At 46.7% G+C, this 23,259-nt stretch overlaps 1 protein-coding gene across 2 annotated transcripts in view; it reads left to right on the top strand.

The window, feature by feature from the left end:
* The window catches only part of LOC135911901 (5'-3' exonuclease PLD3-like), a 355,720-nt gene that overhangs the window by 85,394 nt on the left and 247,067 nt on the right, over window positions 1–23,259 (top strand). Inside the window, exon 3 of one of the 2 annotated variants that reach the window (XM_070526974.1) lies at window positions 4,736–4,838. In XM_070526974.1, the coding sequence (XP_070383075.1) occupies window positions 4,736–4,838 (103 nt within the window). Of the gene's footprint in view, window positions 1–4,735; window positions 4,839–23,259 lie in introns of those variants that run through there. The other variant, XM_065444254.2, reaches the window with a different exon arrangement.

Genomic DNA, 23,259 nt, shown 5'->3' with positions numbered 1-23,259 from the left:
CTCAACGCCAGCAGAAACTCCGGCCATGACGCCTTAAACCACTGCAGCACGTCTCACAGAACCGCTTACCACGTAGAAGACGTACGTCATACTAAACAGACCACATGGCCGCGAAAAGAAACACCAGAAGCTACCGCCGAGCCTATACCTGCCATGCAAAACACCGCTTTGTCCCAAGCCAGTATGGCGCTGCTCATAGGCGGCGCCACTGCGTTCACAATATGGCGGCGCCTACGAAAAAACGGTGTATATCGGGGACGAAGCCGCAGTGCGATACGCGAAACTTCTTGTGCGTGCTGGCGAGGTTGTATGAGCACTATAGGGTACATAAATGACGCAGGCAAATACACAAGTGACGTTTATTCACACATTACAAAGCTTACATGCATAAATTATGACGCAGCTATAGTGGGGGTGCTTTGGTCTAATTTCGACATTGTCCTCGATCGCTTTTCGTTGTAGGTCCCCCATGGTCAAAGGTCGTGGACGCGAATTGGCGTCCCTCTGTCTTTTGACGCTATTTCTTAACCCTGCGTGTAAAACGCGGAGGCTCAATAGCCGAGAAACCATCAAATGTCTGCAAGGAATTGTACACTTGTAAGCCTTATCACTTCTGATGAGCGCAGATTTGCATTTGTTGGATTAAATCAACTATGGATATTCTACTGTGGATTGAGAGACTTCCGTCAAACGCGACTTTTCCTACTTGGATTGATGAACGTGTTACCGAGCTATGCTTCTTTGAACGGTGAGCGAGAGGCTGAATATAGCTGCGATTGCATCATTTGTGGCGCCACAGCAATGGCCATCTGTGCGCGTGACCCATGCAAGACCAAGTAATAGCTTCTTTCCGCTAAGCGATATTACCACAGATAAGATGTGGGGGTAGAACGGTTGCAAAGTTAAAAGCGATAATAGTATGTTCTCGTTACATGCGCTTTTAGCAAGCGACTCATTATACTGACCGTACCGAATATACTTTCAAGTCGAAAACCTCAAGGACATCAATAAAGATTTTACCTTTATCTCTCTTAAGTCATAAGTGTTCTTTCAAATCATGTGTAGTAGTGTATTTTTTTACGGTTTCCATCTCTGACGCTATCTTCTTTCAGTATCAATTTCTAGCCCCAAAAAATTCAATGACAAGTGTACTTTCACGCATGTTTTCCTCAATTTCGGAGATGTTAGATTAAAGAAAAGGAGGCTATATAAAGGAGCATTATTAGTAAAACGTTATGTCAACGTTGCCCACATTGCTGAAGAAAAATGAATGCAAAATAACTTCACTAGCCAGACCAAGGAAGAAGGCTGGTCACGATGGCAAATGTTAATGAGCTATTATCATTTGGCTCCATTGCGCGAACGGGACGCCAACCGTTCTAATGCATATTAACGCTTGTCTGGTCTAGTCTGACTCCGGACAGGCCGCCATTGGAATCTGAACCTGGCAACTTTAACGTTAGAACGTTATCTAGTGAGGCGAGTCTAGCAGTGTTATTGGAGGAATTAGAGGGTAGTAAACGGGATATAGTAGGCCTCAGTGAGGCTAGGAGAACAAAAGAAGCATATACAGTGCTAAAAAGTGGGCACGTACTGTGCTACCGGGGCTTAGCGGAGAGACGAGAGCTAGGAGTCGGATTCCTGATTAATAAAAATATAGCTGGCAACATACAGGAATAATATAGCATTAACGAGAGGGTGGCAGGTCTTGTTGTGAAACTTATTAAGAGGTACAAATTGAAGGCAGTACAGGTCTACGCCCCTACATCCACTCATGATGACCAGGAAGTGGAAAGCTTTTATGAAGACGTGGAATCGGCGATGGGAAAAGTCAAAACAAGATGCACTATACTGATGGGCGACTTCAATGCCAAGGTAGGCAAGAAGCAGGCCGGAGACAAGTCAGTGGGGGAATATGGCATAGGCTCTAGGTATAGCAAGGGAGAGTTATTAGTAGAATTTGCAGAACAGAATAATATGCGGATAATGAATACCTTCTTCCGCAAGCGGGTTAGCCGAAAGTGGACGTGGAGCGGCCCAAACGGAGAGACTAGAAATGAAATAGACTTCATACTCTGTGCTAACTCTGGCACGATAAAAGATGTCGATGTGCTCGGCAAAGTGCACTGCAGTGACCATAGGATTGTAAAAACTCGAATTAGCCTAGACTCGAGGAGAGAACGGAAGAAACTGGTACATAAGAAGCCAATCAATGAGTTAGTGGTAAGAGGAAAACTAAAGGAATTCCGGATCAAGCTACAGAACAGGTATTCTGCTTTAACTCAGGAAGAAGACCTTAGTGTTGAAGCAATGAACGACAATCTTATGGTAATCATTAAGGAGTGTGCAATGGAAGTCGGTGGGTACTCCGTTAGGCAGGGTACCAGTAAACTATCGCAGGAGACGAAAGATCTGATCAAGAAACCCCAATGTATGAAGGCCTCTAACCCTACAGCTAGAATAGAACTGGCAGAACTTTCGAAGATAATTAACAAGCGTAAGACAGCTGACGTAAGGAAGTATAGTATGGATAGAATTTAACATGCTCTCAGGAACGCAGTAAGCCTAAAAGCACTGAAGAAGAAACTAGGAATAGGCAAGAATCAGATTTCTGCGTTAAGAGACAAAGCCGGCAATATCGTCACTAATATGGATGAGATAGTTCAAGTGGCTGAGGAGTTCTATAGAGATTTACACAGTACCAGTAGCACCCACGACGATAATGCGAGAGAGAATAGCCTTGAAGTAATTTATATCCCACAAGTAACGCCGGAAGAAGTAAAGAAAGCCTTGGGAGATATGCAAAGGGGGAAGGCAACTGGGGGGATCAGGTAACAGCAGATTTGTTCAAGGATGGTGGGCAGATTGTTCTAGAGAAACTGGCCACCCGGTATACGCAATGCCTCATGACCTCGAGCGAAACCGGAAACCTGGAAGAACGCTAGCATAATCCTAATTCGTAAGAAGGGGACGCCAAAGACTTGAAAAATTATAGACCGATCAGCTTACTCTCCGTTTCCTACAAAGTATTTACTAAGGTAATCGCAAATAGAATCAGGGACACCTTAAACTTCTGTCAACCAAAGGACCAGGCAGGATTCCGTAAAGGCTACTCAACAATAGACCATATTCACACTATTAATCAGGTGATACAGAAATGTGTGGAATATAACCAACCCTTATATATAGCTTCCATTGATTACGAAAAAGCGTTTGATTCTGTCGAAACCTCAGCAGTCTTGGAGGCATTACGGAATCAGGGCGTAGATGAGCCATATGTAAAAATACTGGAAGATATCTATAGCGTCTCCACAGCCACCGTAGTCCTCCATAAAGAAAGCAACAAAAGTCCAATAATGAAAGACGTAAGGCAAGGAAATACGATCTCTCCAATGCTATTCACAGCGTGTTTACAGGAGGTATTCAGAGACCTGGATTGGGAAGAATTGGGGATAAAAGTTGATGGAGAATACCTTAGCAATTTGCGATTCGCTGATTATATTGCCTTGCTTGGTAGCTCAGGAGACAAATTTCAATGCACACTCACTGACCTGGAGAGGCAAAGCAGGAGAGTGGGTCTGAAAAAAAATTAATCTGCAGAAAACTAAAGTAATGTGTAACAGTCTCGGAAGAGAGCAGCAGTTTACGATAGGGAGCGAGGCACTGGAAGTGGTAAAGGAATACGTCTACTTAGGGCAGGTATTGACCACGGATCTGCATTATGAGACTGAAATAACTAGAATAAGAATCGGCTGGGGTGCGTTTGGCAGGCATTCTCAAATCATGAACAGCAGGATGCCACTATCCCTCAAGAGAAAAGTGTATAACAGCTGTGTCTTACCAGTACTCACGTATGGGGCAGAAACCTGGAGGCTTACGAAAAGGGTTCTGCTTAAACTGAGGACGACGCAGCGAGCTATGGAAAGAAGAATGATAGGTGTAACGTTAAGGGATAAGAAAAGAGCAGATTTGGTGAGGGAACAAACGCGGGTAAATGACATCTTAGTTGAAATCAAGAAAAAGAAATGGGCATGGGCCGGCCATGTAATGAGGAGGGAAGATAACCGGTGATCATTAAGGGTTACGGACTACTTTCCAAGGCAAGAGAAGTGCAGCAGGGGGCAGCAGAAAGTTAGCTGGGCGGATTACATGATGACATTAAGAAGTTTGCAGGGACAACATGGCCACAATTAGTACATGACCGGGGTAGTTGGAGAAGTATGGAAGAGGCCTTTGCGCGGCAGTGGGTGTAACCAAGCAGATGATGATGATGATGATGATGATTACGTCTAGTCTTTGTCGATCGTCCTTCCCACGCTATGCTTCTAGTGCAAATACACATTGCCTCCGAATATGCGGCCCTGCCCGGGCTTTTTTTCCCTGCCCCTTCTATTCCCTTTACCTTTTCCCCAGCACAGGGTAGCCAGCCGGTACTTACACTGGCTCACTTCCCTGTCTTTACTCCCCTTTGTTTCCTTCCTTGCTGCCCGGGTGTGCTTCGAAGCTGAGGCACGTGCGCATATTCAACCGAGTTTACACTACAAGGATAATCGGGAAGACACAAAAAAATGCACATAAAAATCAGCCAACAATTTCAACTTACATGCTCACACTACAATGCCAGCCCTAGCTTGCATCCTGCGTCCTCAGTGTCCCTGCAGGTGTTCCGAGGCGAAAGCACCTCCATGTGAGCTGCGCATCGCCGAAGCTTCTATGTCCCACTATTTATTTGCAGACTTTCCGGAGTCTCTTTGCCAGATCGTTTCAAGGAGTGCCAAGGAAGCTCAATACGTGTTGTGGAGTAGGAGGTTCTCGGACGTTGCTGCCCTCTGCCGGAGGTGAGCGTGGAATGTTGTTCTATGATTTGAGATTCGTCATCATCATCAGCAGCAGCAGCCAATTTATGTCCAATGCAGGACGAAGGCCTTTCCCTGCGATCGCCAATTACCCCTGTCCTGAGCCAACCGATTCCAAATGGCACCCGCAAATTTCCTAATTTCGTCGCGCCACCTAGTCTTCTGTCGCCCTCTACTGCGCTTTCCTTCTCTTGGTATGCATTCTGCCACCCTAATGGTCCAACGGTTATCTAATCTGCGCACTTCATGACCTGTGTAGCGCCATTTTTTTCTGTTAATGTCTATTACAATATCGTCTATAGCCGTTTGCTCTCTGATCCAAACTGTTCTAAACAGCATTTGCTTTGGCGTAAGTTATCTACGAAGAGACATGCAGGTACTTCGATGCGCCAAGTGTTTGCTTCTAATTTAACTGTTAGTAAAGTAAAGGGTCATACTATTAGATCAAGGATATAAATCCACAACAGAGTGACTGGTTATTCATTACATTCGAGATTCCGGCTACGCATTTGGCAAGGTGCGAGTGCACTAAAAAAAGTCGAAGTTTCGCCTGAAAGGCGAAGTCACTGATAGCAGTAGCAAGTTATTACACAACTACAGGAAGTGAGGTTCGTGGTGAACAAGTAAACGAACTAGTAAACATTGGCGAACTAGTAAACATTCGCTGAAGGTCATTCCACGCTACACGCACCAGCCGAAAAAAATCAAAACTCTCCAGTTTGTTTTATAAAATTGTGGGCGTTATTAGGCCTAAATAAATGCAGTGCCAAAATATTTCCTGCGAAAAAAAAAATATGTTTCGTCTACCTCAGCGCCATATGAATCGTAGGCTCAAAAGTAAAACATGGTTCACAAGAAATACATTGAAAAGAGAAGATCATAATTAGGTGAAAGCGAAACTTCGGTCGGGAAAAATTGTACTTGGGTGCCTGAAAAGATTGTGCTTTACTACGCACTTTCGTTTGCAGGCCAAGGTTTTATTTAAATGTGTTTGTATTACAGGCAAAATATGATAGACCAATTTCGGGTATACTTAAGATTTGTTACAAAAACATTAGCCCCCAGATGTTTTGTTAACCATTACTGGCACTCTTTTGCCAAAATAATTAGCTAAATAATTTCGGCTTTTAATATCCATGAAATATTAGAGTTTAAGTACAGAGTAAAATGGTTGCGTAAGCGTGCGACGTAACGCTTACAGATCGGAGCGCTAACGCTAACGCTTACTCAAACAAGTACTCTGCAATCTGTATGCAAAAACACAAAGTACCGGCAAGCCAAATCCATTATAAATGTTAAGCTAATCCAATGCCGAATCCGCAAGTGTCTCACTAAGTAAAACGAATCAGCGAGGGAGGGAGGGAAAGAGAAAATCAGAAGGTGGGGAGGGTAATCAGAATAACGTCCGGTTGGCTGCCCCACACCGGGGGAATGGAAAAGGGGATAACAAAGATGACAGGAAGAGGGAGGAGGGAAGGAAAGAAGGAAATTATCGGTGAGTTTGCTGACGTGTGTGGTCTAACAGAAATTGCATTGACAGTCACTGACGTTCGCAAAAGCCCGTCGTCCTCAAGAAGCGCAAAAGCGCCTTCACCGCTTTATGGGCCGACGAGCGGTAGGGGCGGTGTTCCAGCAACACCTGCACAGAAAGCGGCCGATTGTCCAGTTTTTGGAGAGCGCTTGCAAGTTCTTGTCTTTCTGGGGCATATCGTGGACAGTGGGCACAACAGGTGGTCGATATCTTCTTCGGTGCCGCAGACCTCGCATTCTGCACTGTCGGTCACTTCAATTAATGTAGAGTATGCCATTGTCAAGGCAACTCCTAACCAAAGGCGACAGAGAAGCGTAGCTTCACGACGAGGAAGTCCGAGTGGAGGCCGGAGTTGCAGTAAGTGGTTTAATCGACGTTGTCGTGTAAGTCCTAAATTTGGCGAGTTCCGCTCGGTCAGTGAGAGACTGCGTGCCAGGTGTCGAAGCTGCCTTGCGGCGTCTGTCCTCGAAAGTGGAATTGGAACGCTTAATATCGAGTTACGGTATGTGGCTCCCACAGTAACTGTGGCGAATCGTACTGTCCCTGTATGTGCTCCCGCAGGGAGCAGAGTGGTGCTTAGATACGCTTTCCTGCTCCAGCTCTGCAGTGAAGCCACTCCTCACGCGCGCAGGAGGCAAATGCCGTGCGGTGTTCCATTTGCTCTTTTGGACTGCTGGTCGCGAGCTACATGCGGCAATTGTTCGCAAGCGCTACGCAAGATTACAGGCTTTAATGCCGGCTACGCTCGAACCGTTGGGGTAGCCGGAGAGAGTGTAGGGTGCCAACTTTCCGAAATTTTAGTTTGTATATATATATATATATATATATATATATATATATATATATATATATATATATATATATATATATACGTACATATACAACCACACGCACGAACGTAAGTGCAAATAGGTAGTAGGGCCCACCTCGATATCCCCCAAAATAAAATCATGACTACGCCCGTGGCTTGAGCAGCTCCAAAGTTCGCGTGCAAGCGTGCATTATCTTGCAACAAAAAGCGGTGCAATGTTTTTGCAGCATGCGTATGGAGGTTTCTCGCAGAGGCCGGAAGGCAAGAAATGTTTTAAAGGGTGTTCAAAGAAAACTTCACACACGTATGGTGGGCATTTATGTGTGCGCATTCTGGCTGCCGGAACCAGATGAATAATGATCGTCACCAAGTGAACTATCGAGCCTGCAGTTACGCCTGCGACCGTTAACCGTGACCGTCATTTATCACTAACCGTCGTTCGCAGTAGCTGCACGTTTTCGATAAATGCAGTGCAGACACGTAGATTTAAGCCTATTTCAAATGTTCACATGCACACAATTGATGCAAAGCTTACTTTTACGATTCACTCATACCGCAAACTAAAGAGATGCTTCCTATCAGCAACTCTGCAAGTGGAAAAAGATTCGACATGTACGAGCTTCTGGATCAAAGTTATTTCGCAAAGGGAATCGCTGACCCAATGGCTGGTGACAGTTGGGGAAGAGTGCATGTTCTTGAAGCCCTGGGGGGCAGAATTCAAAGCAACTGGAAACGCAACAAGCTATTAGGAGTAACAACAGGTTATTTTTAGTGCGCTAATGACATAATATGGTAAGGTTGCAAATTATTCAGAGATTGCCGACTGCAATATGACGACACACTTTTTTTTATCTCTTCATACAACTCAGTTTATTTTACTATAACACAGCGCTTATTAAGCCGAGAAAAAATTTTACATTCCTCACATCGACTAAGGCCGATTGAACAAGCAAGATATTGCGGGCATTAAATGCTGAAGCTATCACAGCTGTCTCATGAGCGGGAGCACACGATGGTTTCGCTTGCTACAAAACAATGAACATTAGCACACCAATCAACGCTACATGAAAAATGAGAACACCGAAAAAAATTTAAAAAAGAGAGTAGAGAAATAGCAGGCTTCAGTGGGCAAATTGTATCGGCTAGTACTTACTCTCTTTTGAACACGCTGTTCTAGACTCGCATTGTCAGGACAATCGTGCAACCAACACAGCAAATTGGTCTAGGTGATGGGTTAACATTCTTGGCGCATATGTGCAGCGCTACACAGAAGTGTCGTTCATTCTTTGTCCCGCGTCTGTGTCGCGCTGCACATATACACCAGAAATCGTACAAGTGAACAACGTCTCATGCCAGACGTGCGCATTTTATGTCAGGCGTACGCAAATTGCGTGTACAGGAGTGTTACTCGAGATAAAGGCTGCATTAGTGTAAAGAAGCCGAACTCACCTCTGTAAACAAGACGAACGCACCTCGGTTATCTTGGTTCCTCTCGGATCCAGCCGGTGTGGGCCCATACGCAATACCATACCGCAGTACCATACCGCAGTACCATATCGCAGTACTATACCGCAGTATCATACGGGTCTCCGGCGCACGTCTTTCCGTCCGTACGGTATCGCGTAAAAAGCTTTGCCACCTTCCATGCGGCTTGTGCAGTTTGGTGCGCTGCACCCTGTCATGCTGGATACAAGTGTCAATATGACGTGTTTCGTATCGCTTCACCGAAGTCCTTAACTTATTATCGTCGAATACCATACCTGCAACCCGGAGCCAATTAATGCAACGCACGCTCTATGGTCTGCTGATTGCAATGTCGATGGCACTGACGGAAACGATTCAACGTCGTGCCCGTAAAGTTGGCTTCGCAGTGCTAGAGTTGAACACTTGACGTCATTCTGCGCCACGTGATAGCGCTCGGCGAATAGCGGTGCGAGCGGCGCCGGAAAAGTTATGCGCCACTCTGCTCCCTGCGGGAGCATATGCAGGAACGCTAGCGAAATGCAGGCTTTGGCGCCGTCCCGATGCGGCTGCAGGAAACATGAGCAAACCCTCTCGTTAAGCCTACTGCGCCGTTAATTGAGAAAGTGCCTGGAAAGAGTGCCCATTTGTTACCAGTACGCCGCTGTCGAGGCACCATCGTACAAATATAAAACAAATACGAGCATTAGTGGGGAACGAATGAGCCGCACAGTGCAGGCAGATACATCCGAAGCGGGAAGCTCTCGCATCGAGTGGCGCCACCATGTGGTCGTACTTAAGGCTCCCCCTGCATAAGTTAGCGTTGGACGCTACATCTAGAAAATAGCGTACGTACGTAAGAGATCCAGCACCGTTTACGTACAACACAGGCGCAATGTGGATGGAGCACGCAGCGCCAACACTCACTCCTTACGTTTGCCCCTCTGCGCTCTAGTGAAACTGGCTATTGCCAGAAAATGATCCTGTAGTTGCAAATATCGCCTTTGCGTCCCGTTTTGAGCTCTAATTAACACATTGTGGTGGCCCGCCTGAAGATAAGAAAAAAGTTGCTTATCTTACAGACCAATCAATACCTAACTATATGTTTGAGAGTTTAATCGCAGAGGTTGTTGCTTTAGGCTAGAAAAAAATCAAGTTTGGGTCATATTTCATGTGGCGTCGTATACAAATTGTACACCTTCCCTGCAATGGATGCCTCGAGGTGGCTTGATCTTTATGTATGGACCACTCTTTCTTCTTATTGCGACAGCAATTGTACGGAGGCCGCAGGCATATTTCTGTCGTCGGTGTTGCCGTCGCCGTGATGTTCCATATAGAATCCAAGGGCGCTAACAGCGTCGCTATGCGCCCTACGCTCTATGTGCGAGTGAAAATGTGCCAAAGGAACCGGCAATCGCGGCTCGATCTCGCCCGTGAGAAAGGAGGGAAGGCTGGCAGGAAGCCCGCCCTCTTCCGTCGCATGGCACCGGGGGGAGGGGAGGGAGGAGGCCGGCGCTCTACTCCGGCTGCAACTACGTATGTGGCGGCTGAGAGACCACGTGCAGCCGTATCTATAGTCCAGGTCTGTCCAGGTATGTCGATGGCTCTGTAGTCCAGGACTACAGAACTATAGATCTATAGATCTATCTATCTATAGATAGATCTATAGATATCTATAGATCTATCTCTACTCCGGCTGCAACACGTATGTGGCGGCTGCGCGACCACGCGCAGCTGTATCTATAGTCCAGGTCTGTCCAGGTATGTCGATGGCTCTGTAGCCCAGGTCTACAGATCTATAGATCTATAGACCTGGGTCTATAGATCTTGACCTATAGATATATAGTCCAGGTGTGTCGATGGCTCGTAGACGTGTACGTGCTGTATGTTCTCGACGCTCACTTTGCGTAGGGAGCGATAGACAGCCACGAAGGTCACTTCGCTCGCCGCTGCTGTCGCCCTTCCTAACCCCACAGTTTTGATAGGGAGCATCCGCGCTCATTCAGTCTGATGTGTTCATGTTTGCTCTGCGCGCTGATGCCTTGCTTCTTAATTTGCTTAGCAAACTAATGTTTACAAGTTGATGCCGCTGATAAAAGTGCTATCCTTACTTCTATGACTGTCTGCTAATTTGCTATCGCACTCGATGCTTCGCCTTTCAGGCGAAAGTCCGACTTTATTTTTTTCATATTCACAAAAGCGTCGTAGAGGTGTTCGAGGACGTTAGTCGCTAGTACAGTGCGACCGTTAGTGCGTACTCAATAAGCGTCACCAGTTCAAGCCTTACTGAGGCCAATGATATCCCAGACGACGCCTAATAATTCCTTAAAGAGCCCTGCTAAGCTGGCCGCACACGATGACAACTGTAACGAAATTGCCTGTGCGTCGAAAAAATTTTCGTGTCCCTGGCGGCTGCTGTGTTGCTTTACAACGAATGCTAGCACCGACACCACCATTTCCCACCCCATTTTCATTGGCAACGTACCCCACATGCTCACCTCCTTCCCATCCCTGAATCACAATCAAAATGGGCCGTATGGCCGAACCCTTTGTAGAGGAGTACCGGTGTCAGTAAGATGGCGTAATACAACAGTAAATTAGTAGTAATTTTTGCTAGCAGGAAAAAAAACAGCACTGCAGTTTCGAAAACCATAGTACTCCCGCTCGTTGGCGGTGTCAAATAAACCGAGCTCTATATAACTGCAGTATGTAATTAGACCGCGCTATTTCGCCGGTGTCGGTTTCTCCGGTCTTATAACTGTCTGGGCAAACCAACACCGGCAACTATGCGGACAAGTGCAACCACACCGACGAAACAACTGCCCCTGCAAATGCGCCTTTGGACCGGTCACGATTGGTAGTTGGTGAAATGAGGCAGACTTACATCGAGCCCCTCCCGACTCGGTCGGCTGCAGACGCACAAAATGTTGGTCGAAATGTCCAGAATATTGTTTGTGACTCCTTTCGTTAACCACTTCTTGAATTCATGTTAAATAACCATTTTTATTTTGCTGGATGAGCTTCGTCGGTGCTATTGCGGGCTGTACTGTGTGCGATCTTTAAAACCAAGTCACCTGCATAACGAACGATGTTCAAGGTCCCAGGAGTTTCGCTAGTATGGCGTTCGACTGCACTTGGTAAACAAGAATGGTCGTGGAAGCGACAGAAAACTTGTGAACGAATACCACTGTGGTATACCGATATACCAAAATACCGATATAGTGTCGCTCCCATACGTGTATGTTGTGTAATCTTTTATTGATTAGCAGCGATAGCTGGGACACTACGCTTATCTTATTTGAATACGTTACGTAATCTCTCCCTGGTTAATTTTCACAAAACAAAAATGCTAACAATGTCATTATGTTCTAATAACAGTCGCATGAACATATAGTATATTTTACGTGTGCACCGTAAAATATTGTTCGGTTATTATGGAAACAGTAGAAAGGGAGCATTGGTGCACCGAGTGCCCAAAAATGAACATACAAAAAAGTTCAAGTGCCTATACTATCGCTTTGATCCGCTCCTGGTTTCCGAATGTTATCACTGATTCAAGCTTATCATGTTGTGGTTTTATTTGTATGTTTCCAGCATTCTTCACATTCCAAGTTATATTCAAGTAAACTTCGAATTGTCAGACAGTGCATTGCTTCTTTCTTTTTGCTTTCTTTTTTAGTGTATGTTGTTTCCTCTTGGCTCCTACAAACGTACATGTTCTAACTTGACCGCTTCTCCCTTCTTCTTTGCTAACTAGCCCTAAATCTCTCCGATAATACTTGTACACTTCAGATAACATACTCAACCGCGGACCTTCAACATATTCCAAACGCTCCAGCATATCGTCTGATTGCAGCGTGTGTTCGGTTTATTTAACGGCTTTGAAACTTTCGAACATTGTTTTAAAAGAAGAGGCTTTTCTACATTAACGTTCAGTCATAGCATCTCTGGGTAGTTTGAAGTCACTGCCCTCTTTGTTACTAAAAAAAGAGAAAAACAGGCTACAACAGTTGCAACGGAGGCAACATAGTGGTGGCGGATTTCACAACAGGGCGACCATGACTGATCGATTCCAGAGGCTGAATCCTGCCTAATGTATACGGCAGAAAGCGACCAACTACGGGCGAGAGTATTGAGAATAAATGTTCCTTTTCTATCTTCGGCTTTGTATTTGAACTGCAGTGTTCTCTAAGAGTGTCGTCACTCCTAAAAAGTTCCATTTTCAATTTGTTTTTATATGTAAGAGCATTTCTTTTTTTGCCTGCCGACCCTCCATCTCACATTGATGAATGTGAGTCCCTGGCCTGAATACGATGCCAGGGCCTTATAGATGATGCGTAAAGTGCTATCTGATGCGCACACACACAATGTGTCGGAGCAGTGACATTGCATGATGTCCATGATGATGATTGCCATGATTGCCATGATGATGTCGGTGAGGCCCGTGATCACGATGATACTATGAAATCCGTGACGATGACGATGTTCGTGATGAGTAGGAATCTTCATTTAAATGCTGTCACACTGACACTCATAGTCATCGGCGCATAGATTCTGCCAGAATTTTTGGGAATAGGAAGACGTTTCAGATATCTGTGTTTGTTATCTGGAACATCGTTCTACACACTTGTAACTATAGACCCATGATTAAGAGTGCGGAACGACGTCATACATATACTTAACAGTGGTTCCAGATACAGGCGTGTGGGCGAATATTCCAGATGTGACAGAAAAGTGCTATACGTAGCAGTGGCTGTTTCGCTGGAACGTAGTTCCACATAATAATTATGCGGATCAAAGAAGTGAGGAGTTAAAACATATGATGGAAGCCATTCGATATATAGCTTTTGTAATTTGATGTGCAACGCCATTTCCTTAGAGAGGCCAGAAAATATTCACAAAAAATGTCTGCTTGTTGCTGGAACCTAAGCGGCACAATATTATGAAAGAAGACATAATCGAACGCTTATCTATTACTGGCAATACATCGTATGCGCAGCATCGTCCTGTCTATAACTAGGTTCTCTGAAGCATGGCGGAGTGCTTGATTGGGACACTGGATCACTTTTATGCAAGAGCATTTAGAGTGGAACATATGCTCTTGCTCTAGAGATGTACAAGGGCACTTTTCATAAGCGCTGCGATAATGTCTTACTGAATAATTAACTTTCTGTTGTGGCATTCACATTATGCCGTTCACGAAATGTAGCTCTAACCTATTCCTAATGACTAAATGTAGCGTTTAGTTCTTGGTTTATTTTCTTTTTATGATTAATTTTACAGGCCCCAAAAGAGCCATTGAATAGGCGGCGTGATGCATTACAATTCAATATACAATGACAAGTTTAGTAGAAAACATCAACAAGTAGAGAACAATAATCAAGTGTTAAACAATATCAGCCAAACAAACCATGAATGAACACTCTAAGAACAATTTACACCCTTTGGCGTGCCCCTTCTGCCACACAACACTGATCGTCATCTGCCTTGATGCGTTTCCTTTCTCGAAAGCGCCGCGACCGCTACTTTGTTATCGTGAATGCTGTCATGCTGATAACGCGCATGCCGTTCGTTATGGGAGAATACCGGGCTCGCAGCGTTAAAGCAAGGAAACGCATCAAGGCAGATGACGATTATTGTTGTGTGGCAGAAGGGGCACTCGAAAGGGTGCAAACTCTTCTTAAATTGAAGAAGAGAAAAATGTTGTACCAAGAAAGAAATAATATCAGGAAGAAATAACATTAAAAAGGTACATAATCAAAATGCCGCGTTTTTTGTTTGAAGAACTAGGTCTAGTAGACATGAAAATAACAAAAAGGTTTTGCTCACCCCAGGCACGTTGTACATAGCGGTATGATAGCGACATAAAAAGGGGCAACTGGAAAAAATGAAGGTCACCCACTACCGCCATAAAACATTTGTGACCTTAAATTTGTGCTTATTGTTATATGTACGTATTTCTGCTAACCTAACTTAAATGGGGAAGATTCGAAAATATGTCCTTATATGTCTGTGGCCTGGTCGGTGCCAAACGATTCAAAACTGTCATTTTAGGCCATGTTAATCATTTGTTTAGTATGCTTCATATATGACCTCCTTTATGACGTTGCACTAGGGCCGAAATAGATTTGTATTGATGAAATAATGCTCCAAATAACTGAACTTCTAGCACGTGTAGGTCGCTCTGATTCCCAATCACACTTTCCTGTCAAGGAAAGTTAAAACATCTTCACATTTATTTCAGTTCATACAGCATACACTTGTACAACAAGAATGAAGCAATTTCGAGGTATATCATAACTAGTACATGAATTATTTATTTATTACTAATTCTTTTTTAAGCTATTACCAACTGAAGCTTCACTCCATTGCAGCAAAAAATTGCAGGCTCTTCCGTACTCGAGAGTAGATGTAAGCATGAAATGGCAACCGCCAAAGCAGATTGGTTGGAGATGATACTAGCCACAATATTAAAATGGGTGCAGCGCATGTTCGCAACGGCGCACTCCATCACACCACACGGATCCACATTGCACCACGCCATACTGTGCACTGGTCCATATGGACGCTGCCCGACTAGAAAACGAAAACCGGCTGAATGCGGCACGACAGACAGCGAAAGACGGCAGGGAAACAGAGCACACTGCCCAGCTAGACGAAAAACGCCTGATGGAGACGACACGCAGCGTGGCGCCATCTCTCGAGGCCACACGAAACCCCCGCTGTGGAACCCACGGACCGCTGGCGTTGAAAAGCGCACAGGTATCCCTGTCTGAGCGCCAAAAGATGGCAATGAAGTGTATGGTGCTACGCATGTGCCTTTTGAACGTCGCCTATTGGAACTGACAAATAAAACATCAGCCTACTAGACGTTACCGCTTGGCTGCACCGAACATTAGGAAGAATTCAGAATGAATATTATTGTAACTTATTTGGGCAGTGACTAGCGTATGTAATGCGGTCCTGTACAAAAGGTTGGGAGCCAGAAATCGCATCTTCTAAGGTTTCGATTGGTTGCCCGGCTGATCTCGTTTATTTCTCACAGCTTGCCCGGATGTTCTCGTTTGAGTGTCCGGATAACGGCACTGGTTTCTGGCTCAAGGTCACATGAAGGTTGCCTGCAAGAGGAGCGAAAACCATATTATGTTTAAAACCCTACTGTACGGTCTGCCTGGGTAAGATCACTAGTGTTTATGAAAGACTTTCGAAGTATCAAAAGAGCAATGAGTATATGCTACAAATTAAGCATTGCAGGGATATGTCTTCGAATGTTGTCTCGCAGACAACCTTTATTACGATTGGAGTTCCTCGAGAAACGCTTCATCAAATTAGAGCATCGGTGACCTTTTCCCGGTCTTTCTAGTTGCACCTAAAGTTCCGTGCTATTAATGCTTCCTTTCTGGCCCTCGCCACAAAGGTATAAACTTAAAAGCAGTGTAGGCGTCGCATAGTCGGTAGCATAGCATCATTGTGCGCAAGAAGATATCTGCAGCTCAAAAGGTAAGGGTGTTGCCTTACATTTTTTACAGCCCACTCTTCAGGTTCTCCTTTCATTACAGCGTATGTCCTCATTATTCTTACCAACGAACAGCGCCTACTCACAAATACAGTTGTGCGAGAGCAGCATAAAACTCAGAGGGCCAGAGACGCAGCCAAACCTTGTTTCATCTCACAATGCAGTCTGGAATGACTAAAAGGGTAAGTTTCGTGTAATGAACGTCATTTGGACAAGAAGGTGCACTAACGAACCGGAACTGGGATCAAAGAAGTGTACGCTAACGATGCCAGAAAATAAGTATTCCTTCTTATTTCGTTCATCTTTAGTTCAATCTGCTCAACAAAAAATACAAGAACTGTTCACGAATATCAAGACGGCAGCCAACTTTAGTACGGCGATTCTACTTCATTCAAGGCCTTGCTCATTGAATATTGTCTTGCCTTAGGCGCGAGCTATCTATTTTCTTTAAGCATCTCTTCCCTTGGACATAGTGTAACGTTGGCCCACAGGATAATAATAAAGGCAGGCACGTAAACATGATCCCTGAAGAGAATACGAGCATGTGCGGGTTTCGAAACAGCTGCAATGACGTCTTTACACAGTTGGCAGCTTCCCTAATGAGTGATGTGGTCACGCATTCGCGCCTCCGCTAGAGCAAGAACTTTTTCTGCATAAAGCAATAGCGCAAAAAGAAACGTTCGTTGTAGATGTGTACGCTGCTCAAGCACTTTAGGAGCCAGTGGGCACTTGATGCCCTCCAGAGTTTAGTAGGCAACTGCTCGTGGACATTTAAAAAGAGATAGCGCGAACTTTCTTTTGTCTGATTTTTTATTTTACCACTCCGGAAGGCTTCCAGGTTTAAAGCCCAAACTTCGTAAGATGACATACCCACTATATGAACTGTTTGCTTGACAATATTCATCGCCATTCTGCATCATTCGAATCCAAGAAGAAAGGACAGCGCCGGTAACGTAAGAACGGGAGTAGTTCTTGCGTCTATAATTTTATTTCTGAGAGAGAGAGAGAGAGAGAGGGAGAATAAAGAAGGAAGGCAGGGATGTTAACCACTCAATAGTCTGGTTGGCTACCCTACACTGGGGGATGGGAGAAGGGGAAGAGAAAGAAGGGAGAGAGAAGGTGTAAATAGGTGTACGGACAGCACTTGAGTTAAAGTCGCTCGAGCAAACCCGAAGTTCTGTGAAAACACAAAACTGCCTTCACTGCCTCCTGAGCCGATGATCGGTCGGGATGGTGCTCTCATAACGTCTGTTCACTCAGAGGACGATCATCTAGTTTCCTCAATGTGTTGGACAAATACTGTCCTTGTGCTAGAAATTTAGGACAATGGCACAATAAGTGGTCAATGCTTTCCTCGCATCCGCAAACATCACATGCAGGACTATCAGCCATTCCAATTACTGCTGAATAGGCATTCGTGAAGGCCACTCCAAGCCATAACCAACACAGCAGAGTTATTTCTGAGAGGTTTAGTAATATTTAATTGGGTACAGAACTCTGCGTAAACTCGGAGAATTCACGTTCCACGGAGAACTATTGAAATTTGATATAACGAATGTAAATATGCGACTGCCAGATACGCTTGTGCGAAGCCGTTTCTAGCCCTCTATCGTGTTTAACAGCTTCACGCACCCATTATTTCCGTTCGTTCAAAAATTTTGTTGCTGCACGTATCTTGCATGTGGAAGATCATGAAAAGCGTACAGCCTGCGGAACGCATTATTCATTTGCAATTCTTTAACCGGCAGGAAAGTAAACAGACAAGTATAGAGGATAACAGGGATGAAATATGAAAGAAGGGAAGAAATTACATTTGCACGACAGATCCATTAAAGTTCATTGTCTGTCTGTCTGCACGACAGATCAACTATGCCAGAGTTAACCACAGCTCGCTTGTGGACTGATTTCCTCGAGAGGTTTTGTCACCGGGCCCCGCTCACCGGCACTGTTGGGTGAATTATAGCAGGTGTGTCGCGAGATCCGACTGCTTGAGGAAGCCACGAAATGTTTTGGGAGCTGCGTACCGCGCACGAGGGGGACCACGTGGCTATAATAGAGCCTCGGCGCAGACTGCGGGCAGGCCTATGTGCGCGGTAGCAAGCGCAAGCGTTCGAGGGTCGCCACTTGAGAAAAGTTGTTGCAGTCATCTGTAGTGGTGGGAGAGAGGCGTTGTCTGGGCGCTTGCGGCCAGGTGCACCCGACTCGCAACCGTAAACCAACGGCGAACTTTGCGGCCGCCACATGCAGCGTCCTGGTGTTAACAGCGCAAAACGTAGACGGGACACGATACGAGTACGGTTAACACCATGGATGGAAAAGCAACAAGCCCAAGCTGCCATTCTGGGGTAAATACAGCGCGTGGCGTTCGCGAGTAGTCCGTCCCCGCGCGTGATACGTGGATCTGGGTGCTGTTACTGGAGGTGGCGTAGCACGGCGAGACGCACGTCTTCACTGTTCGGGGAAACGGCAACGGGAGTGTGCCGCAGTCTCGCCGGCGCAGTCATCGTCGAGCACGAGCACTGGTTTGGGACCCCACTGCCCGGGCACATTGACACCCACCTGCGCAAGCGCGGTGACGTTCACTTCGTATCTCGAGTTCTAAAATGGAACCGCGGCCGTTCTCCTGGTAGGCCATTCTGTAAGAGTCCACCTAGTGGACTGTCCATTTCGGCCGGTGCTGATTGGACGCAGCTGTACGAGCGAGGAGGAGACGAGCGGCCCTAGCCAATCAGGAACGGCCGAAATGGACACTCCACTAGGTGGACTCCTAAAGAATACTTCCCCTGGATGCGGTTGAGTGGATGCGATCACGCCGTTCGGTGGCGCTGGCGTTTCCTGCGAGAAAATGCCGAATTCCATGCCGAGGCCGCAGATCTCGGCTGCCGTGGACGATCCCTGGTGAGTGGTGGCACTGAAGCGTTCGATTAACCGCCACTGCAATGAATGAGCTGTCGTCTTGCAGCACTGAGCCGTTGGTGTACTCAGGCAAGGTGGTCGCAAAGTTTCTTCGTACGCGAAGGCTTGTTCGAGCTGCGCTAGGGTTCATTGTGGCACACAGGAACGTGAGACGTGAGAAAATCAATGATTTCTTGTCTCGCATATATTTACAAAGCATGTATCCAGCCACTTGAAAAGTGTGCCTTTTGTAGACCATTGCGCGAAACAGGGAAGAATCGAGCTCGCGACGCGACGACGTGCTAAAAGAGAGAAAGAGCGCTCTTTCTTCTCCGTTCCAAATTATAAAAATAAAACATTCAAGTTTCCTGCGCTTCGAATCAGAATATTTTAAGACATATGCGAAACGTTCTGAATATAATTTTTCTTGCAATTCTTTTTTCTTGTTGTTGTTGAGCTCGCTTGCCGGGTGTAATTGCGCACACAGCACTTGATGTGGATAAAGTATAGCAAAAAAGTATGAAGCTCGGGTTGAAGTGCATTGCGCATATGTTAAGGGGTGATGAACCGTGGAAAAGAAAGAAAACATTGGAAAAGTCATCCGCGATTGTTCGTTTAAGCACAGTCTCCTTCACGAGATGCTGTCTTACAAATATTTCTTTAGCTCCTCAAGCTGTTTTCTTCGCCCGCAATTGTTAAGCGTCTTATACGTCCAGCACCCCACGCCCACCCCCACCCCCTCCCCATCACTGCGACCTTTCATTCGAGGCTACACATTTGGAGGCAGTTCAAGGCTCGTCCCTGACCCGCACAATGGCTGCGCTTCGCTTCGCCTCCCTTTTGTTTCGTGCGACAAACAACGGCGTTCGGGTCATGCTCTCCAAAACACCGCAGAAAGGGTCTCCTCCGCGAGATCGAGTTTTCCGCCCGCAGCAGCAGCCGCATATGTCACATCGCACGTCACCACATCGCGTGTAACGCGGCTTAAGAAAAACAAAGCCTTTCCCTGGCGCTTTTGTGTCCCGTATACGCATCGTACACGTTACCGCGTACATATATATCGACAGCTTGCGTCGTCCGTTCTCTAACCAAGACGAAAAATACGTGGCGCGAGGATCTCGCACGCTTGCTTGGCCACGCATGTCGGGCCGCCATTGGGTAAAATCAATCAAAGCCCGCACGGACGGCGCTGGCGAAAGCGGCGGCAAACAGAGAACGGCCCGAGCCTACACCCTGTCCAGAGAGAAAGTCAAGCGCTGCTGGTTCTCGCGCAGCATCATTTGTACCGTGCAGTGGGGCAGAAGCTGGAGCTAGGGCCAAACAATCGGGTTTCAAGTTAGTTGTTGAGGTGAGTGGTTGTAGGCTACCGGTCGGATTAGCCTTGCAGTTGCTGCCGGCAATTGCTCCACCGTAGCGACACTTAAAATAAAGAAATCACGTAAATCAGTCGCAGACCTCACAATTACAAATAGTCACTCTTAAGGTCACCATGTGGAGGCCAAATCCGTGTCCTGCAGGTAATATAAAAGAAGGCGAGAAACCTCCTTCCTGCACAACTGGCTTCCGCGCGGGTAAACAATGTCCTGAAGAGAAATGTGAGGAACTCCTGTGTTCATAAGGGACCCGAATAACACACTCCTTTCCGCGTTATACAGAGTACAGCACATAAGGTAATGCTCTATGTCACCGCACACACCACACGTTGAACATGATGCAGACAACGCCACGCCTGCCTTATACATCCACGCAGGGATACGAGCAGAGCCCATGCGAAGGTGGAGCAGTAAAGTGGCTTTGTTTCTTTTGAGGTCCTTGGTCACACATGGCTTGTGAGGTGAGCTCCACAAAGAAATCAAATGGCACAACACCGCTTCTCTGAAGAGTCAACTTACTCTTTGCGCTCTAAGCTCGTGAGCTGTGAGCTCCCTGCACTGTGAACAAGGACAATGCATGGCTATCGCCTTCTGCTAGTAAACCCGCAAACTTTCCAAATTAATTATATACACTGCATTGCTTTGCTAGATTCCGTTCTTCCCAGTTCCGGCTTTTTTTTAGCCTTGCATCGCTTCCCGACGTCATACAAAAATAGTTCGTCACAGTGTTATGGATGTAACAATACGATTGCTCCGTTGAGAATGTATATAGATCTGCGAGGGCCATGACTCGACCGATAAGCACAGTTTACAAAGTCTACAAAATGCGTTCCTTACATATTCAAAGATTATCGTCTGCGCATGGAGCATGCTTGAACTTGAATTAGTCTGTGTAATCTGATCTATGCATAATTCGTGCAGATATAGAAACATAATTCTCAGCCCAGCATTGCAACCCACTGAAGTGTCCTTCTACACAGCATCGTAGCTATCTTCTCTCCCTGAACCTTCAATTGACGCAGCCACGACAATTTCTACAACGTGGACATCCTCATGAATTATCTTTTTGCGTTAATCCCAGCCCTCATGTTATGCCCCAAGTATCGGGTTCTGAGGGAAAGTCAAGTAAAAGTCTGGTGTACTTTGATTTTGCGATTGCCACCGGTTGCAGCGCGAGCTGCTGTGACCAAGCACCGGATGGGTGACAAAGAATTCAGAAAATAATTTCATGATAGGATCTTTCAATGGGCTTGGCTGCGTCTTGCGGTTAAAATAAAACTCAGGCAAGAACGCCCAATCGCAATGACACATCACAGCAGGAGCGAATCATAAAGTAAACAGCATAAAACCAGCGGCACCACGTTAAGAACTTGAGAAGTACTCCCTTGCGTAACACAATAAAGAAGGAAAAAAGTCGGAGGAAACCTAAGCATTCCTTATGCGTCGTGAATGCGAAAGCATTAATATCCGGTGGAAGGCCGCTGAGCAGTCCTTCGAGTTACGAACTCCTCGCGGGACAGCAAGCACGTTGAGATGCCATCTCCCCTCACGCAACACCTGGCGCGCTACCGTAACAGCAAGCGCTCCCTTAAGCCCGCTCTCCTCCGTCGAGGCGAGCTCGTGACGTGGCGTCGCAGCCAATGTGAACTCCGTTGATGTGCGCTCGTGGCGTGGTGTCGCAGCCAACAGGAACTCCGTTGAGGCGAGCTCGTGACGTGGCGTCGTAGCCAATGGGAACTCCGTTGAGGTGCGCTAGTGACGTGGTGTCGCAGCCAACAGGAACTCCGTTGAGGCGAGCTCTTGACGTGGCGTCGCAGCCAATGGGAACTCCGTTGATGTGCGCTCGTGACGTGGTGTCGCAGCCAACAGGAACTCCGTTGAGGCGAGCTCGTGACGTGGCGTCGTAGCCAATGGGAACTCCGTTGAGGTGCGCTAGTGACGTGGTGTCGCAGCCAACAGGAACTCCGTTGAGGCGAGCTCGTGACGTGGCGTCGTAGCCAATGGGAACTCCGTTGATGTGCGCTCGTGACTTGGTGTCGCAGCCAACAGGAACTCCGTTGAGGCAAGCTCGTGACGTGGTGTCGCAGCCAATAGGAACTCTGTTGAGGCGAGCTCTTGACGTGGCGTCGCAGCCAATGGGAACTCCGTTGATGTGCGCTCGTGACGTGGTGTAGCAGCCAATAGGAACTCCGTTGAGGCGAGCTCGTGACGTGGCGTCGTAGCCAATGGGAACTCCGTTGATGTGCGCTCGTGGCGTGGTGTCGCAGCCAACAGGAACTCCGTTGAGGCGAGCTCGTGACGTGGCGTCGTAGCCAATGGGAATTCCGTTGAGGTGCGCTAGTGACGTGGTGTCGCAGCCAACAGGAACTCCCTTGAGGCGAGCTCGTGACGTGGCGTCGTAGCCAATGGGAACTCCGTTGATGTGCGCTCGTGACTTGGTGTCGCAGCCAACAGGAACTCCGTTGAGGCAAGCTCGTGACGTGGTGTCGCAGCCAATAGGAACTCTGTTGAGGCGAGCTCTTGACGTGGCGTCGCAGCCAATGGGAACTCCGTTGATGTGCGCTCGTGACGTGGTGTAGCAGCCAATAGGAACTCCGTTGAGGCGAGCTCGTGACGTGGCGTCGTAGCCAATGGGAACTCCGTTGATGTGCGCTCGTGACGTGGTGTCGCAGCCAATGGGAACTCCGTTGATGTGCGCTCGTGACGTGGTGTCGCAGCCAATAGGAACTCTGTTGAGGCGAGCTCTTGACGTGGCGTCGCAGCCAATGGGAACTCCGTTGATGTGCGCTCGTGACGTGGTGTAGCAGCCAATAGGA

Source organism: Dermacentor albipictus, chromosome 10 (assembly GCF_038994185.2).
Source record: "Dermacentor albipictus isolate Rhodes 1998 colony chromosome 10, USDA_Dalb.pri_finalv2, whole genome shotgun sequence".
Taxonomy (NCBI): Eukaryota; Metazoa; Arthropoda; class Arachnida; order Ixodida; family Ixodidae; genus Dermacentor; species Dermacentor albipictus.
The sequence above is the reverse complement of the archived record's forward strand: the minus strand, read 5'-3'. Positions and strand labels throughout refer to the sequence as shown.